At 45.1% G+C, this 19,460-nt stretch overlaps 1 protein-coding gene across 19 annotated transcripts in view; it reads left to right on the top strand.

The window, feature by feature from the left end:
* Positions 1 to 19,460, top strand: part of NCOR2 (nuclear receptor corepressor 2) — a 343,395-nt gene that overhangs the window by 71,212 nt on the left and 252,723 nt on the right. For all 19 annotated transcript variants that reach the window (XM_081892760.1, XM_081892767.1, XM_081892762.1 and 16 more), the window contains exon 2: positions 15,429 to 15,673. In XM_081892760.1, coding sequence (XP_081748886.1) covers positions 15,569 to 15,673 — 105 coding nt within the window. In that variant the 5' untranslated portion in view covers positions 15,429 to 15,568. The remainder of the gene's footprint in view (positions 1 to 15,428; positions 15,674 to 19,460) is intronic.

Here is a 19,460-nt window from a genome sequence, read left to right as displayed (position 1 = left end):
GGACATCGTTCCGATGCCGGGCGGCGGGGGGAGGCTTTCTCGCCCCGAAGCCGGGCGGCGGGGGAAGGCTTTCCCGCCCCGCCGCCCAGCTTCGGGACATCGTTCCGATGCCGGGCCGCGAGGGGAGGCTTCAAAAGCCGTCCGGCATCGGGACGATGCCCCGATGCCGGGCGGCGGGGGGAGGCTTCAAAAGCCGTCCGGGGGCTTTTAAATCACCCCGGACAGTCCCGGGGCGATTTAAAAGCCCCCGGTTAGGCAGGCAGGGGGGCAAAGACTTTTGCCCCCGCCCGCCTTGGGAAGAGGTCCAGGACCTCTTCCCAAGGCGGGCGGGGGGCAAAAGTCTTTGCCCCCCCTGCCTGCCTTCAAAAGCCGTCCGGGATAGCGGGAAGCGCTTCCCTGCTATCCCGTACCGCTTTTAAAATGCTGGCGGTGGGGAGCAAAGCCTTTCGCCCCCGCCGGCCTTCCTGGACCTCTTCTGAAGGCCGGAGGGGGGGAAAAGGCTTTGCTCCCCACCGCCAGCATTTAAAAAAAGGTCCCCGAGATTTCCCTATGGGCTTTCGTCTTGCGATGCAAGCCCATAGGGAAAATCGTCTAGCGAAGCGTCGCAAAAAACGAAAAACCCTTTCGTCTTGCGGGTTTTTCGTCTTGCGAGGCATTCGTCTTGCGGGGCACCACTGTATCTGGGAAATTAACAACATGGTTACAATATCATCATTTGAATGAAGTATTTAAGAAAGATAGGATGCAAGGGTTTGGGGAACTGGAGAGAGACCTGTTGGAATGTAATATAAAAGTGTTGTCTAAATTGTATAAAATATTACTGGAATGGGAGACAAAGGATGAGCAAGTAAAATCCTCAGTGATACACTGGGCAATAGATATCTATCCTAATACAGATATGGAAGTTTGGGAATGAATGTGGAATATGGATATAAAATTTAGCATGTTATGGTTTAAGAGAAAATTATTTAAAAATGATATAGTGTTGGTATCTAATACTGAGTAAACTGGCAAAAATGTATAAATCTAAATCAAACAAGTGTTTGAAATGTAAAGAGAAAGAAGGGGTTTTTTATCTTATGTGGTGATCTTGTTGTAAGGTTAAAGCTTACTGGGAAATGATATACAACGAATTGAAAAATATGTTCAAAATAACTTTTGTAAAAAAAACCCAGAAGCTTTTCTTTTGGGAATTATAGGGACAGAAATTTATTTCTGTATGCTACTACAGCAGCAAGAATGCTACTTGCCCAAAAGTGGAAAGAAGCAGAAGTCCCAGCAAAGGAAGGATGGATACAAAAATTTATGGAATATGCAGAAATGGTGAATCTTACTGGAAGAATAAGAAATCAAAATAACAAACTTTTTTGTTAAAGAATGGAAATGGTTTTTTGAATATTTATAGATAAATAACAGATAAAAACATTAGCAGGATTAGTGTAATAACCTGCAGTTTCATAAGAGTATGTATTTAAAGTAGATCATTAAATGAGCAAATTAAATGAATTTGGATATGTAGAAGATATTAAAAAATAAATTTCAGGAACTGCAGAAAATGTGGAAGGGAAGTCAAACTTTGAAATGTTAAATTGATTGTAAAACTAATGAAATGTATAAAATTGAAAAGTATAAACACCCCCCCCCAGGTTTTAGTGTGTGAAAGCAGTCCAGATCCAATGATCCCCAGGCATGTATCTCCAGATGGTGGAGATGTCAGGCGCTATACTGGCGCCTAGGCATCTTCACTTGGTCGCAAGTGGTCGAAAGCCAGATGCAAAATGCGCCTGGCACCTGGCTAATTTCGAACACTGCAAGCAGCCATGACAGGTGGCCACCTAACCTCTCCTTAAAAACCTCCAAGGAAGGAGAGTCCATCAGCTTCCAAAGGCACACTGTCTCAGAACATGCAAATCCACTTAGCTATAGGATTCCCATGTGTCCTAAAAGCATTTAAGCCCCATCTGCACTGTACATTTAAAGCACTATCATGCCACTTTAAACAGTGTCAGCTTCCCTCAAAGTATCCTGGGAAGTGTAGTTTGTTATGGGTGCTCAGAGTTGTTAGGCAGACACCCGATTCCTCTGGGAATTATAGTTCTGTGCGGGGAATTGCAGTTATCTAATTAAAGTTTAAAACAGTTCTTGAAAAACAAATAAGACAATTACAACATTTTAAAACCCAACTCATGACACTTCTAACAGAACACAGTTTGAAACAAACAGATATTTAAGGTCTGTTTAGGAAATTAAAAGCAAAAGAAACAAAACAATGTGAACCAGAAAAAAGCCTTTGTGTGTGTGGGGGGGGGGTCAGCCTTAAGAGGTGCTTTAAAAAAGTGTGTTTTGCTCCTATAAGCACTTGAATTGTGTGTAACTGGTCTGCTCTTTGCTGAATTTGCGTCTTAGATTATAGTCCATTTTAATTTGTCCCCTTGAGCTAATGGGGAATCACAGGGAGGCAAACTTGGGCTGGCTTGTTTTGTTTGTGGTGCCACCATAGATGGCATCTGTTCCCTGATCACCACTGAGTCGCACTGAGCCCCAGGAAGTGTGAGGGGGGCTGGGGGTGCAGCCTTTATCTGACTCCCTTTCACCTGCCTGCTTTTCTTCCCCTTTCTGAAGGAGCAGATGCGCTGGTGAACCAGATCTCCCAATTCCAGAGAGGCACATTGTTCCCCGAGGCCCTTTCTCTAGAAATAAAACGACTCTCTTCAGCTCCACTGTTTCTCTTTTGGAGTACAAGTGATTTCCCTTCTCCCATTTCCCGCAGGCCCATCATACTGCTAAAATTGAAATATCAAGATGTCTGAAACAGCGGGCAGCCCTATCAATGTGTTGACACCTGGAGGAGCATTTTTTTTCAATTAGCTTTTATTTAAAGTAAAATAGGCCTGTTAGTTTAGCCTACAGAATGCATGTTAAATAATGTAGGAAGACCCTGCTTCTGATGGAGGAAATATTTTCCCCACCCACCTTGGATTAGGACTCAGTGGCAGTTCAGCAATGAATTGTAATTAATAGGGAGGCTATACCATGGGGCATAAATCTTGAGCCATTAACAAAGCTGAGGACGGGAGTCGGGGGAGGCTGGCCAGCTTTGTGTGGCCTGCTTATTTCATTTTGTTCTTATGAGATTCCCTGCGTCTTCCTGATACATGTTAAGTGTGCAACGGACAGCATTTCGTAGGAACTTAAGAAAAGCCCTCTTCCGCTTGTGACTCAGAGGCAGACTTCTTCTGGCAGTGAAGGTACAGAATAGCTGCTGTGGTTAGTAGCCTTCACCAGTTTGTCTAATCCTCTTTTAAGTCCATTGAAACTCATCGCCACCACTACATTCTGCAGAGCTTTAGCTATATGCTTTGTTAAGAAGTGCATTTTCGTTTGTCAACTTTCAACTCCTTTTTATGTCCCCAAGTCTTAGTTTTATGAAAGATGGAGAAAAGCTTTTCATTGTCCACTTGGGTGGGGTACAACAACAACAACAACAACAACAACAACAACAACAACCTCCACTAGATGATACCATTAACATGTCTCCTCTTACTTGCCTTTACTCTAAACTAACCACCCCCCTTGTGACCTTTCCTCATAGGGGAGTTGCTCCAGCTTCTTGATCTCTAGCGGTTCAGTTATATACACCTGAGAGCCTACCTGAGATTTTTGCATTAGCAAGTCAGCTGAGCCTGGTGGCTCAGTCCAGCTAATCTCTGGCTCCTTCCCTGTTTCTGACCTTGATTCAAAATGTATCCATTCTATCAGATAAGTTCCCCCCTGTTCTGTTACGTTTATTGGCCTCTCATTGATCGTATGGTGCTTTTGTTTGGTTTTTGTTAGTCACTTTGGCAATACTAGTGTACTGACGATGTGGGATAAGAACCTAAAGAATAAAAATACAGTAAATCATATTTGGTAGAATCTTACCAACCACCAGTCATTGGTGAGTCCAACAGAAGTTCAGCAGAGGCAAGGTAAGGTCACCCTGGACAGCTTAGGCTGCAGACTCCATGAGATCAGAGCTCAGGTGCTGACTTAGCAGCAGCCAGCCCTAGCCTGAGCCATAAATTGGGGCCACACATTCCTCGCTAGCTCCACTTTTGCTAAGAGAAGCCTCTTGATTCAAAAGGGCCAGCCTGCTTGACTCTAGATGGATTGCTCTAGAGGAGGGTTTCCCCAAATGGTTGATATTGACCCCCCTCCAGTTGATGGGACAGTGCAGGGGGTGAAATAAGACCTGATGGGGTCAAAAAGGGCCTGAGGTAGAAAAGTCCATGAGCTATTGTGTGAAAAATCTAATTAGAACGTATGAGCTACAGAAATAAAAGGCATGGACATGCACAGAGTGTACTTCCCTTGCTAGGAGGAATCTCTGAAAATCATAAAATATTTATTTTTTACTTTTTTATTATTTCTGGGCATCAGTGATTAATAAATATTGATTATATTGCTTGACTTTATTTCAGCTATATGCCTAACAATCTGGACCAGGCTCAATGATAATTTTATAATCTCATCAAGGGGTCAATGAACAAAGAAAGTTGGGGAACCTTACAGTAGAGCTTCTGAGCTGGAGTCCTCTGAGGTATCTGAGGGGACTGTGCTGCCCTTGGGCTAGAGGGGACTGGCTGCAGGGATGCTTCATGCAGAAGTGCTTCCAGGCGACTAAGTGCTTCTTACAGACAGCCCAACTGCCTAGAATTGAACCTGGGGCCTTTTGCAAGCAAATTATGCAAGCAAACTGGAAACTCTCCGCGGTCATTTGGGTATGATTCTTAATCACACCGTACTCAATCAGACATATCTGCTGAGCTCAGATTCTTTGTATGCTTGTATACTGTATACTGCTCTTTTCTTGAGGTTGTTTTTTTTTATTTAAAAAAAAAGTGTTTTCACTTTATCTGCGTATAGTTTTTGAAAGCTACCATGTAAACTAGTGGAACACAGGGTAAACATTTTGAAATACCAAACATTGGGTTTTAGCTTGATGCATTTGCCAAAACAAGGTTGGCTGCTGCTGCTGCTGCAGGGAAAATGTGATTACACGTAATTGTGTTTGCAATTATTTACAAATGCAGTTACCAGGGAAAATGCAATTATGTGAGGTTTATGCCACAATAAATCTGTTAAGTATTTAAGGTGCAACAAGATTTCATTGTTTTGCTTTCCCCTGTTTTATTTCTCTGAGCCATTTGTATTTTCCAGATACTTTTATTGTATGATCATTATTAATGTCATTTCTCACCTACTTCTCCTTCCTTCGGAGCTGCTGTGGGTAATATGCTATTTTGTTCCCTGCCTTTTGCTTCAGAGTCATCTCCATGTGTGATTTGTAATAATACTGTTGAAGCAGCAGCCAAGAGGCTTCTTAAATAACCCAGAGTGACGTGAAAATGACATCTATCTATAAATCAGTCCGAACCGCAAACATCTGAGGAAGATTTGCACTTAATCCAATTTACTTCAATCTTGTGCTTTACTTAAAATGACACAAATGTCAAAATGGGACTTTAACTCTCCTTGTTGGAGCACCTCCTGATGAGAAAGGAAACATACGGCAGATTCCTATGCACTGCTGGCTGTCAGATATTCATGCTTGGGATTTAAGCAGCCTTGCAAATACGTTTGCAAAAGTTACTATTCGTGTCGGGGTGGTGAACTGATGGTCTGTGGTCTGTGGACTGAATCCAGCCCCAAGCGGTTTCTTTGGCCACACTGACTATGGCAGAATCAGAATCTGCAGCAGGTAACAACATCATGGTACTTGGCTGGATGGAGAGGTTTAAATCTTTCTGTCTATCCTTCTGCTATATTGGCTGTTCTTATAGATTGGCGTATTGTAGGGAAGTTGAAAGGGGACAAGTCTACCTTGCACTAGGAACTTTGATTGCATGGCGCCTGATGTTACTCCAACCCTTTGTTGGATTCGGATTATTACTTACTTCAAATATTTATAGTGAACTCTTCACTCGAAGGCCCCAAGGTGAGGAACACCCAAAATGGCAATAGAGAACTGAAAATAAAACAAAGCATACTTCAAATCATCATTACTGGTATATTCTACATGGCATCAGGGACAGAATGCACAGCCCACATTGGTTTGGAGGACTGGGAATGAGCCACATGCTACTTTCTACAGGCAACCCCCCCCCCCCATTTACACGCGCTCTATTTGCACATGTCCTCGCACATGCACGGTGCCAGGAACCCAGAAGAGGATCCCAGAAATGGGGAGAACCGCGGAGTGTCCTCCTGGATTGTGAGGAGTCCTTCCCCAGAGCCTCCTCTTCAGGCTCTGGAGAAGATCTCCTTGCGAGCCAGGAGGGCTCTCCAGGGTGTTCCCAACATAGGTTTGTTTTTGCATAACTTTTTTATTAAATTTTCAAATTTTACAAATTTTTTTAAACAACAATCAGAACAAATCTCTCATATCTCAATGATTAGTTCAAACCAGGATGTTATTCCCTAAGCCACTGACATGAATGGAGGAGGGAGTACAGAGATTGTTCTTGATACTCCAGTCCAGATCATGGAGTGCAGGAGCTGACTGCCCGTAGCCAAATTATGTGTCCGAATAAAACCCATATCTGTCCAACACAGGGAGTTAGATCAGAAATGGGGAAGCTTTTTTACCCAAGAGTAGTATTCCCTCATGGGAAACCCCCTGGGGACCGCATGCCAGCAATGTGCAGGGCACAGTGGGCCGAGTACAGATGTGAATCACAGCAGGCTGCATCCTGTTCCCATCCATACAAAAGTCAGGTGTTTCTACAGTAGGGGGGCAGGTGCCATGGGCTGCAGAGGGCGGGCCCAGCGCTGCCTGGAAACATAGTGTGGGGTGCGATGCAGGTGGCACAGGGTCTGCAGGGCGCCCCAGCTGCTGCCTGCCTCCTGGCCATGGCTGGCCTCCAGCGGGCCCAGCACTTCTGAAAAAAGCAGGGTGGCTTACGCTGCCAGGAGGGCACCTGGAAGGGACACCCGGGAGGGGCGCAGCTGGTGTGCGCTGGCCTGCAGATTTCCCTCCCGAGTCCCGGGCGCCCTCCCAGCAGTGCACCCCTTGATGTTTTTTCCGACAGCGCTGGGCTGGCGCAAACCAGCTGCTTCCCTTTTGGGAGGGATGCATTTGCTCAGGTGGCGTACCCCGCCCACTTGGATACCCTGCCCCATGGAGGGGGTCACGTGCCTCACCCCACCCTGGTCTCAGGCACCAGTGGGGGCTGCTACACTGGTGTGTTTCTGGCTGTGATGAGCACTACAACACTGTCGGGCTCAAGCTTGGATTGGCAGGCTCAGACAGAGGAGAAGGAAGAAACAGAGGGAGGCTGAATTGTGGGAATCTGGGTTAGAGGATGCAAGATCTCCTTTCCACCCTGACCAGCTGATTTGGAGTGGGGAGCAAGGGTGCCTCACCCTCCTGCGTAGTGGAGAGCCTGAGGCTGGCTTTCTTCATCAGTGGATGGGAGAGGTTAAATAGAAAAGTGAAGCCTTGTCACCTAGAACCCTTGTCAGTTCAAGGATGCATTTCAGCCAGACTAAAACACTCAAGCACTTTCAGTGATGGGCGTGGCCTGGACAGCAAGAAAGGAGGTGTCACCTGGAAGAACCCTAAACTGACCAGATAGAGGGCTACATTTAGCCCTTGGGCTGCATAAACATGATTGGGTGAGCCACCTTCACCCTCCCTAGTTGCATCTCAAATAGAATTAAGACCACAGACTTGTGATCTGCTGCTGCTGCTGCTGGATATCTCCATAGTGTGCTTGCTTAAAGACTCTTTCCCCTCCCACTTGACCTATAATGTGTCTGGAATGTAAAGGATTTCCAGTAAGCCCATAAATTTGTGCAGGGGCCAAGCCCTCTTAGCTTAAATAGTTTGTCACCTAATCTCAAATTTCGTACCCCTGCCTTCTGCAATCTCTCTCCCATCAGCTCTGCCATTGCTCTTAGGTGCTGTTTTTGCTGCCTTGGTTGCAGAGTAGCTGCTGATGTAGCCAGAGGGGAAATGAATAGCTGAGTCAGTTTGGGAGGGGAAAAGAAGGCTCATGACACAAAAGAGATGACCTATCTGCTGCTTCTGCTTTCTGCAACTTGATGGCTCCTAAAGTCTCCAGTTCTGATGTTCTAGGCAGGGCCACAGTTGCTCACAACCAGCAGTGTTTGGGATTGAGGGTGCAAATTTATTTATTTGGTGGAGGGCAATGCCTGGTGGCTAAGAAAAAGGAGTGACAGTGGTAGTGAGGAACACAGACTTTGGAGGCAGGGTTTTTCTTCATTATGTCCAGTTTGTTGGCCTGGTTCCAGCCTTTCCCAAACTGGTACCTTCCAGATGTTGCGGGACCCCAGCTCCCACCATCCTTGGCCACTGGACCTGCCATGTGGCATACTTCCAGAGCAGTTTGGATTCCATGTCTTTTAGATGGACCATGGACCCAGTCACTAGCTAATTGTACCAGCATGTCCTCTTGAGTACTACTCCTTCTTGGGACTTATGGGTGAAGTGGTCCTTCACCAGACCTGAATCAAAGTAAGGTAGAGTGCTCTGTGAAGAAGAGAATGCTTCTTTCATGTCCATGATTTTACAGGGCCCACCCATTTCCTCTGATTGCATATTGTTTTCACTGATTTTACTACTGTACTTTTATAGTGTAAGAGTGAGTAAGAAACTCACTTTAATTTTTTTTTTACTGACTATGTCTGTCTTGCATACTCTCCTGCCCCTTTTCCTCCAACCCAAAAAAGCAATTTCAAGGTATATGGAAGATTGAAAGTTGGCACAAAATGACTTTGGGCAATAAATACACACACAAATATTTTTAAAGTCAGTGTATCATGTTTTGGATTTTAATGTCCTGTTTGCTGCTTGGTTGACCTTTCCTTTTGGCTTTTGTTTTTAAATGAGAAGTGACTTCAACCTAAAACGTACTCCGTAAGTCATCTATATGACCCTGTGTTTTGCATGTTGTTTTTAAATGGAAGCAGGCTGAGCATCTCCCACCCCACTCCACTCCACCTCCCTCTTTTGACTCTCAAGCCTCCCAGATACAATAACAGCTCTCAGAATCAAGATCTCTCTCTCTCTCTCTCTCTCTCTCTCTCTCTCTCTCTCTCTCTCTCTCTCTCTCTCTCTCTCTCTCCCTCTTTTATTTTGCTTGCATCCTCCTCAGTAATTGAGGGCTGCTGTGAGTCATTTTGGGAAAGTGTCTTTCTCTCTCTCTGAAGATGAGGACTCCTCTAATAATAGGAACTAATAAAGATGCTTCGCTAGGACAAGGGCTAAGAGTTAAGTGGTGAAGGCATTGAAAAGGGGGAAAGCAGACCTTGCCCAGAGCCATGCACTTTTTTGTGGCAGGCAGACAGACTTGGGGGAGTGTCTTGGGGGAGTGTGGGGTGGTGAGGTGGCAGGGAAGGCATTTGTCTTAGTCATGCATGGGTTTGTGTCCCCGAAAGAGAAGCAGGCAATGTTAGAAACTGAGATGGGAAAGCTAGGAGCTAAATGGCAACTTAAACCTAGGTTATGGGTGCAACAGCAGAATGTCTAGGCACACTTTTTATGACAAGAATACAAAGCTGAAAATGAATGAACTGCAGCTATAATATTATGTTCCTTCTCCTGCCCACCCCGTTAGTATTCTTAAGAGGGTCTCTTCTCCAGTCTTCACAGAGTAGCTGGAAGTGGGAATGCTGAAAAAGGTCCTCCTTTCCTTCTACTGCAGTTTTAATCTGAAATCCTAGGCGCAGTACTGCTCCCAGAGCTCAGAAACTACTTGCACTAATGAAATTCCCTGTCGCAAAATGCACCTAGAACAATGGGAGTTTTGAACACTGGAAGCAGGAAGTAGAAATGATTGAAAAACGTGTGTTGCGGGTGTATATTGGCCCAGTTTGCATGTTACAATAAACCATAGTTGCAGGTGAATAATAATAATAATAATAATATAATAATAATAATAATAATAATAATAATAATTTATTATTTATACCCCTCCCATCTGGCTGGGCTTCCCCAGCCACTCTGGGCGGCTTCCAAAAGAATATCAAAATACTGTGATAGATCAAACATTAAAAGCTTCCCTAAACAGGGCTGCCGTCAGATGTCTTCTAAAAGTCTGGTAGTTCTTGTTCTCTTTGACATCTGGTGGGAGGGCGTTCCACAGGGAGGGCGCCACTACCGAGAAGGCCCTCTGCCTGGTTCCCTGTAACTTGGCTTCTCGCAGTGAGGGAACCGCCAGAAGGCTCTCGGCACTGGACCTCGGTGTCCGGGTAGAACAATGGGGGTGGAGACGCTCCTTCAGGGATACTGGACCGAGGTGAATGCAGAGATCGCTCCTGTTTTATTCCTTCCCTACTGTGTTTGACTTGAAATGGGTTTTGTTGGCTGCCTTGAGGCATTTGTGCAAAGGTGGGATCGAGATGGGTAAACAAGTAAAGGGGTTGTGGTGGTGATGTTGGTTTGCATATTTTATTGTAAGCATTCCTCTCCTGCCTTTCCATTGCAAAAAGAAAGCAACGGACACTCATTTCTATAGTAGATAACACCAAAGACTTACCTTTTAGTGCTTTTGTGATGATTATTGTGAGAATTTTTGTTGTCCAAGGACCAGCGGCAAGAGTCATAGAGAAACATATTGAAACCAGTATTATTATAGAATGTTAGAATCGTACTGTTGGAAGGACCCATGAGGGTCATCTATTCCAACCTCCTGCAGTGCAGGAATCTTAACTGGATCATACATGACAAGTGGTCATCCAGCCTCTGCTTAAAAACCTCCAAGGAAGGAGAGTCCACCACCTCTCATGAGAGTCTGTTCCACTGTTGAACAGCTCTTACTGTCAGAAAGTTTTTCTGGGTGTTTAGTTAGAATCTCCTTTCCTGTAACGCGAACTCATTGGTTGGGGTCCTACCTCCAGAGCAGGAGAAAACAAGTTTGCTCCGTCTTCCAAGAAAGCGTTGGATTTTTAAAAATGTAAAGAAAACTTTGCCATATTGTATTCCTGGGCGATACTCAAAAAAGCAAGCAAACAGTCACTTACCTGTTCAACTGCAGCATTTAGGATTTGCCTCTTGGTCAATGTTTCTCAAACTTGGGTCTTCAGCTGTTGCTGGACTACAACTCCCATCAGCCCTAGCTAGCAGGACCAGTTGTCAGGGATAAATTTTAAAACTGCTCTAGGCAATTAGCTAGGGAAGCTTCAGAAAAATTGTCCACACCACCTGCCTCCTTCCCTTGATTCTCAGTGTATGATGCTGAGCATACCGGGTTACGGCGGTGGGCTATTTCAAAACGTTTTTGGGCTCCTAAATTTTATGGAAGTGCTTGCAAGAATGCCCTGGACCCATTATGGAAATTAGCATTTGCTTTCCCAAACCATACCAGTAGGTGCAAAACAAAGTGGAAAGGGGGTGGTGATTTTGGGAGGAAGAACATCCTGAATTTAAAACATGTGGGGGCTTTTTCTTTGGTTTGGTTGATGTTCTTCGAAATGGAGGAACACAACAAAAGTGTTGTGTGTAGCGATGCAGCAGAGTTCAAAGCAATCAAGGCACGTATTTTGCAGCTTTTATTCAGGATGTTCAATCATTACAAATATTGTTTTGTGATCCAAGCAATTATGTTCAACAAAGGAATTTCTAGCAGGCGGCTTCCGTGACATTCCAAAGACATCAGAGATAGTTTCTGCCAGAAATACAATTTCTGTGTGTTAGGAAGGTGATGTGGGGGGAATCAAATGAGCATCACATTTCAGTGAGAGAATACCCCCCCACAGGTGCTTAAAATTGAAGGGAAATTAGAAAAGCATCGTTTATCCTAATATGCAAGCACAAGGGACCTGCAAATGGAGGATTATTACGAGCTGTTGATGAAATGAAGGTGGCTATTGTGTTATTGTTTAAATCTATGTGAAGAATGCAGATCAGTTGGTAAGCATGGATATTTATCTTCCCTGTATGGTAAATTCATCATGTGCTTACAGTTTTATTTTCTCTCCTGTGTTTCTCATATGTGGACAATGGTTTACACTGCAGTTATGTTTGTGTGTTTTGTTTTTTAAGCTGGCCTTGACCTCCATCTAAAGAAAGCTCCGTTCAGCCATCCCAGTTGTGTTCCAGGGAAATAGTTGTGATGACGGACACCCTTCCCTAAATCCAGCTTGTCTGCCATTACTTACTTTCTCATGCAGTGTGATTTAATGAAGGATTAAGGGGCCTTCTTTTGCTGGTCCCCCCTCCCTTTCTCTGTTTGCATGGTGCTTTTTGAGAAAAAGAAATAGTTGGACCTGTACTTCTAAATTTGTTTGGAGTCTAGGTAACTCTGGAGGCAGAACCTTCCTACCGTTGGGCAGAATGAGGCAGCTGTCTCAAGTGGCGGGGGCAGGGGGCTGTAGCCAATACTAGTCCTACTCAAAGTAGAGACACTAAATTACTGGGCCTCAGTTAGCCATGTCCATTAATTTCAGTGGGGTCTACTCTGAGTAGGGCTAATATTGGCTACGGCCCAGGATGGCAGCCTGCCACGCTTCCCCTCGAGTCCCAACCTGCCCAGCTGTGTACCACCTAAGCTAGTCTGCTGCCCTCTGGTCAGTGAAGGATGCCATCCCACCACCAGCATGGAAGTAATGTTCAGCTACTAGCCTGTTGAGATTCTGAATATGGAATTTGGACTTGTGAGGAATCTTGTAATTCTTGAGCAATCAAAGGTATAGAAAACCAGGCTGCTTCGTTTATATCCGTCCTGGCCAGTGCAGAAGCTTCTTACTGCCTGCCCGTTGCAGATGCCCTTCTTGTTCTGCACCACCATGATAACTTTCTGCTCTGAAGCTTGAAAGCAAAGCATCCTCTGTATCTCACAGTCCCAGCCTCGGCCAAGAGTAGCAGTAATGCCAAGTTAAGGGCAGGTTTCTCCCTTGCCACCACAAATCACCATCCCCTCATCCCCGACATGCAGGTGAGTTTTTTCCAGGCTTTACACTTCAGTGGATTCATGTCTCTGGGATAGAAACTTACTCTAGACAGTTTGATAATGCAGTTCTGCCTCCAGGATTGGGTTCATATGGGCAAGACTTTGCCTGGTTAGTAGTAGTAGTAGTAGTAGTAGTAGTAGTAGTAGTAGTAGTAGTGGTGATGATAATAATAATAATAATAACAACAACAACAACAACAACAACAACAATAACAACAACAACAACAATAACAACCACAACAACAACAACAACGAAGAAGAAGAAGAAACACTTTCCACATACATGTTTCTAGGTAATTTGCAAAATGCATTGAAAACACCTTAAAATAGTTAAAAGACAACACAGAAAGAACACCAGATTAATTTAAAAGCAATGTGAATGGACACTTGTGGCAGAAACCTGTTCATCCCTCTAGGAAGGCTTGTTGGAACAAAAAAACCTTGGTTGTTTCTGGAAAGAGCAAATAGTGGGTGCCTGTCCTTTCTGGGCAGGAATGGTGTGCCACAGAATGGGCAGCGTCCACACTAAAAGCTGTGCTCTAAATTATTGTCAAGAGGGCTTCTGATACCTTTGCAACTTGAAAGAAAATCACATGCACAGACTACAGTGACTTATAGGGTATATGAGGGATGTTGCGGTCTCTCAGGTAACCTGGTCCTGAGGTGTATAGGGCCTTTTTTGTTAGTACCAATGCTTGAGTATGGCCCAGTGGCGGATTGGCAGCTAGTGCAAATCCCACCAGCAAGGTGTCCTGTGTTGGGTCTCCGCAAGCTACTTAGCCACCACATTCTGCACTGTCTGCACCCCTGAGACCAGCGTCAGGAGCAGCCCCACATAGGGCATGTTGCAGTAATCCAGCCTTGAGGTAGCCAATGTGTGTAGCCTCTGTTGATTTGGCAGTTGTTTTATCCCTCAACCGACATGCATGTAAGCAGGCATGGAACTGCAGCCCCCCTGGTGTCCGTTTTTGTGGTCAAGAGGGGATGCTTTATCAGCGCAGACTGATTTTGTAGGCTGAGGAGGGGTTGGGTGGGGGAAGAGACATTCTTCTTCCTCTTTCTCAATGCTTCTGTATGTGCACACATTCCACTTTCAGTTAAAATCGATGTCTGTTTGGCTTGTTTTTCTCAGCTTCAACAGAGATCAGGAGAAAGTAAAAAGGAAGCAGCCTTGTTTGTGGTGGGGAGGTCTGCCCCTTGGTTCTGCTGCAAGGTTTGCAAAAAGGAAAGCAAAAAACCTTAAATAAAATTGTGCTCTTGAACTAGGCTGTTTGCTTGAAAAGTGGGCTGAAGTTGTACTTCCGAGAAGATGGGCAGCAGCTGAGTGGTAGCAGCTTTCCCATCTGCCCTGCAGGCAGCGGTGGGCAATTTATGCTTTGTATAATTAAGAGTTAATGCCAGGAACCAAGCTTAATGCCTCTTTAAACAGCTGGCAGTCAAGGGCGCGCATGGAGACATTCGTTACTTTTAATAGAAAACCTGACAAAGCGAAGCGCGCGACCATCTCCAAGCAAAATAGGTTGTAAGTGTCCATAAAAAGCCAGCAGGTTGTAAAACTCTGCTTTATTTGTGCATATATCAGGGTGGTCTCCACTTGGGTGCAGGGAAGCAAAAGCAGAGTTTGGACATTTCACATTCCTGCATCTTTATCTGGTCAGTAACTGCAAGAGGGCAACCAAAATCAGGGACTGGGAAGGCATCCCCTATGTGGAAGGGATAAAAGAATTAGTTATTTTCTCTTAACTTTTTAAAATAAAAAAGAGAGAGATGACTGACAGTGCAATCCTGCAGTGTCTGGGTTTGAAAGAGGATCATACAAATTTCTGGTGGAGGATCAGTCTGCCACTGGCTTCTAATCAAGATGGCGGCTGAACTTCCTGTTGGCTGGGGGGGGGCAGTAGCTGGGGAGAAAGAGCTTGCTGCCTTCCAGCCTTTCTTCAGGGCGGGCTTATCTGGCAAGAGTGTTCTACAAGTAAAGAATTCATTGCCCCTTGGTTTAACATTGTAGTAAAGTTAAATAATACATACCTGGGTAAGATAACAGAGGTTGGCAAGCGGTGGAGTGACTATCGAGTGATAAGAAGAGCTAGAAGTTGAGGGTGTCTCCTATTCAGTTCTTCTTGTAGTAGATCCGTTGAAGTGGAGGGAACTAAGGGTTCATGCTCATAATGGGTCTGCTCTGATTGAACGTAGCTGGATGCAGCCTTTTCTTTGGCTTGAATTCTTCTCAGGTTTGCTTGGGTCAGTTGAAACTAGGAAACTATACCCTTTAGATCAGTGTTTGTGTTGTTTGGCCACAGCTTTTTAGCGTTTCAGGCAGGAGTCCTTCTGAACTCTGCCTGCGGATTCTGGGAATTGAAACCTGGACCTTATGCATGCAAAACATACACACGGCCACAAAGCTGTGGCCTCTTCCCAAAGTTGTTTTGACTGTGCTCTAACTCTCTCTCTCTTCTCCTTTTGTTTACCTTGCAGTTGCAGCATGAGTCGTCCAACACGTGCGTAATGAGGAGGAAATCTAGGATTCTTTAGTGCTTCGCATCACAGATTCTGGGGATCTCTCTCTCTATATATCTACACAAGAAAAAGTGAGACCCCTCTGGACTTCTTCCACAATGTCTGGATCTACCCAACCTGTGGCGCAGACGTGGCGAGGGAGTGAACCCCGTTATCCTCCTCATGCCATGTCCTACCCGGTAGCCATAAGTCAACAGCATGTGGTGAGTGTGTGGCTCTCTCTCTTCTCCTCTGTTTAATCAACAAGCTGAATTGTATGGTGGTGAGGGGTTTGGAGCCCGGGTGTGTCTGACAGTGCTGGCCCCAGCTTACAGAGGGCTTTTAGGAGGTTGCCTTTATGCCGAGTCAAACCATTGCTCCATGTAACTCAGTAACTCATGTAACTGACTGGCAGCCACTCTACCGTATATTGGACAGGAATCTTTCCCAGCTCTACCATGATAACTGGCTTCTAGCCCAGCCTTCTTTTCCTTTCTTTCATCACCTGGTGAATCATGGGGCTGTTCTTTGCATGCAAACTTATCACTTCCTGCCAGTCTTGACCTTGACAGCCACATCTCATGGCTTTCTGAGCCTGTGTGTGCTTTCCTAGGGCAGAGGAAAAGATGCTGGGAGGAACTGGGTGGTGGTGGTGGCTGGAAGGCATGGCTTGAGGTTTTTTACCTAGTTTCTGCACACAAGGGAGGAAAAGGTGGCCATTCTCACCACTCTTGAGCCAAGTGTCATAGGCCCTGTGGCACCAGGGGGGGAAATTGCAGGATCAGAGGATGAGGACCCCGAGGTTGGGGGTGGGAAAAGTTCAGGTCACTGGAGGCCATTCTTGTTGCTGGTGTTATAAACAGTGGGGAGTCAGAAACTTCCCAATCTACTGTTGTTTGTTTGTTTGTTTGTTTATTATTTATGACCCTCCACACTGTTGGGTTAGACTATGGGGAGAGGTGGGGCATGGACTCTAGGTTTGTGGATTTTAGTGAAGGACCCCCTACCCCCCCAGTACTGTTCACATTTCTTCTTTGTAGTGGCAGTAACCTTGGAAATCAGCATGCCCCATAAGCAGGAGCTGTGTCTTGATTTAGCCGCTACCTGCAAGAGATTAACACCCCCCCAGCAACCAGCAGCTTTGCAGATTGATGACAAGGACAAGGTCATTGGAACAATGAAGATGCTGTTGTCTCTCAAGCCTGTTGTTGCATCCATGCAGATAAGAGCCAAATGAGTAATTCAACCTGGTTTACACTGCTGACCCTTATCTGAAACAACATATTTGATTACAAAGGAGTGCCAGATCCCTTATTTTGCCTTGAATCTGCAACTCTTGTTTGAAAAAAGCTGGGTCAGGGGGCTGTGAGTTAGGGCGACCTGCTTGATCAATAGCCTCTTTTTTATCTTCTTAGAGAAATTTAAATGCAGAGAAGTCTCTGTTTTTGGTAGGGTTCCTGTAGCTATTAACTGCGCAAGACAGGGCTAAGGAACCCTTTCCAGAACCAAGAACACATTTTGGGGGCCATATGCTGGTGATGGTCAGAAGGAAAAGAGGGTGCAGCAACAGATGCACAATTTATGTTTATACTGTAGCCCAGTTTCTGCACGTATTCACACATCCCTCTCTAATGACGTGAAACAGCCAATGGCCCATCTATCTAGTCCAATGTTCTGTTCTCATCGAGGCCAACCAGGTGTCTGCGGAAAACCAGCAAGCAGGACATGAGCACAAGAACACTCTCCCTACTTGTGGTTTCCTGGTATTCATAAAGATTGCTGCCTCCAACACAGCTCGGGCCGCCATGATTAGTAGCCATTGATAGCTCTCTCTCCATGAGTTTGTCTAATTCTCTTCTAAAGCCTTTGAAGTTGGTGGCCATCATTGCCTCTTGGTAGTGAATTCCAGTGTTTGTTGCATGAAGAAGTATTGTATTTCTCAATCCCTAATCCAGGCAGGCAAGAGTTCGAGGACACATTTCAGCCAGGCGAAAACAATCAGGCAAAAACATTGCTGGTGGCAATCATTTTTGGAATGCTGGTGAGATGTAGCCTGTTGTAGCTGCTTGATAACAAACGCTGAGCAATATTTAATAATAATATTATTATTAACAGATCAGTAAACGGACATGGATAGTTATCCTTGCAAGTTGTGGCTCTTTCCTGGAACTTGCTTTCCGCAAAGGCTGAACAAAACCCTTGAATGTTTTTGGAAGCAATGTGGGAGTTTTAGTTGGACCAACTAGCTTATGGTGATGGTCTGGGTTTGGGCTCTGGAGTGCAGCCAGCCAGCCAAGCAGCGTCAAAGATTCTAGAAGCTCAGCTTGCTCAGAGTAGCGAATTGCAGGGACTGAGAAACTGGGCCAGAATCAGACGATTTATAGTTACAGGTGGGACTCCATTGGCTGATGAGGGTCACTTGATCCCCACTAGTACTGCCATTTGGACAAAGAGCTGGCAAGCCACCATGGCAGTGCTGAGGTGTCGTGTTCCTACCACTAGATTTTCTAGTTCCTTAGGAACATAGTTTGTTGCCTTCTGCCATGTCAGACCATGGCTCCATCTTGCTCAGCAGTGACTGGCTCTCTCAGCCAGGGGTCTCTCCCAGCCCTACTCAGAGATGCCAAGGTTTGAACCCGGGACCTTCTGCGTGTAAAACAGGCCCTCTTGGGACTGAGCTTCCCCTTGCTGCCTTAATAGGGAACATCTGTTTGCCAAGGATGGAGCATTTCTCCTAAGTGGAACTAAATATGTCTCCACTGTTTTAATGTCTATTTCCTTGCAATGATACTATAGTCTTTGGCTCTTTGTAGCATACAGGTACGCACTGGTGTGCTGCAGCTCCATTTACTCTGTGCTGCTATAAATGATTCACAGAGAGCAATGTTGGCTTTGTACCTACTTGTTTGTGGCGGATCCTATTGCTCGGCTGCTGCAGTACTGAACTTTTCCATTGCAAATGGCTTTCCCACTGATTAGGAGGAAGAAGCAGGGAAATTGAACAGCTGCAGATGGTCTTATTTGGCAAACACATTTACTGCTGCACTTTCAGTGCTTCCCCCAGGGGACTAGAATTCAGTGGTCTGGGGCATCCTTTTGCATGCTGAAGGTCTTATAGTTCAATCCCTGGCCTCTCCAGTTGAATAAAAGTCAAGAACCAGGTAACAGGTAATGGGAAAGACACCCCCCCCACATGTTGCCACAATTTGCAAATTACAAATTAAGGAAGGTGGATTTATTTATTATTTATTACTTGTTTATTGACAAGTATCAGGCATTGGAGACCTGCTGATGGTCTTAATCTCCAAAATTGTGCAACCTTAGAATATACATATAAAATGCCGTTGATTGGGTGGACAGTATTAGGATCAAAATATCTGAAAGTACCAACAACTCTTGGAACAATTAGGTCAGTTAGAAAGATATTGAATATATTGGCTAATAAAAATAAATTTGATCCATTTTCACATGCTAAAACTTACTCTCTGGGGAAATCCTACTTCAATAATTGGGAAAAAGATGGTAATATGGGAAAACTGAATGGTAACAGGTGTATTGACCTAGGACCAACTGATAGATGAGGAAGACAAATTTTATACATACAGTGCTCTAGGGCAGAGCTTTCCAGACTTTTCATGTTGGTGACACTCCTTGTAGATATGCATCACAGGGTGGATTTGATTTAAATTTTACAAACTCTGCTAACCCGGAAGAGTTACCTTGGGTTGAGAACTTTGCCCCAGGATGAGAATAGAAATCGCGTGCTAGCGGCGCGGTGGCAGCTGGAGGCCCCTTTAACGAAAGTGCGCCCCCGGTTAAGAACAGTTTCGAGTTAAGAACGGACCTCTGGAACGAATTAAGTTCGTAACCCGAGGTACCACTGTATATTTTTAAATCTGGAGAAGCTGGGGTTTGAACCAGGGACCTCCTGTGTGCACAGCATGGGAGGCCACCATTTAGCTATGTTCTCCTGCTTCCTAACACACAGGTTGTTATCTCTAGGTTGACACG

Source organism: Podarcis melisellensis (assembly GCF_964234715.1).
Source record: "Podarcis melisellensis genome assembly, chromosome: 16".
Classification (NCBI taxonomy): domain Eukaryota; kingdom Metazoa; phylum Chordata; class Lepidosauria; order Squamata; family Lacertidae; genus Podarcis; species Podarcis melisellensis.
This window is presented reverse-complemented; position numbering and strand designations above follow the sequence as displayed.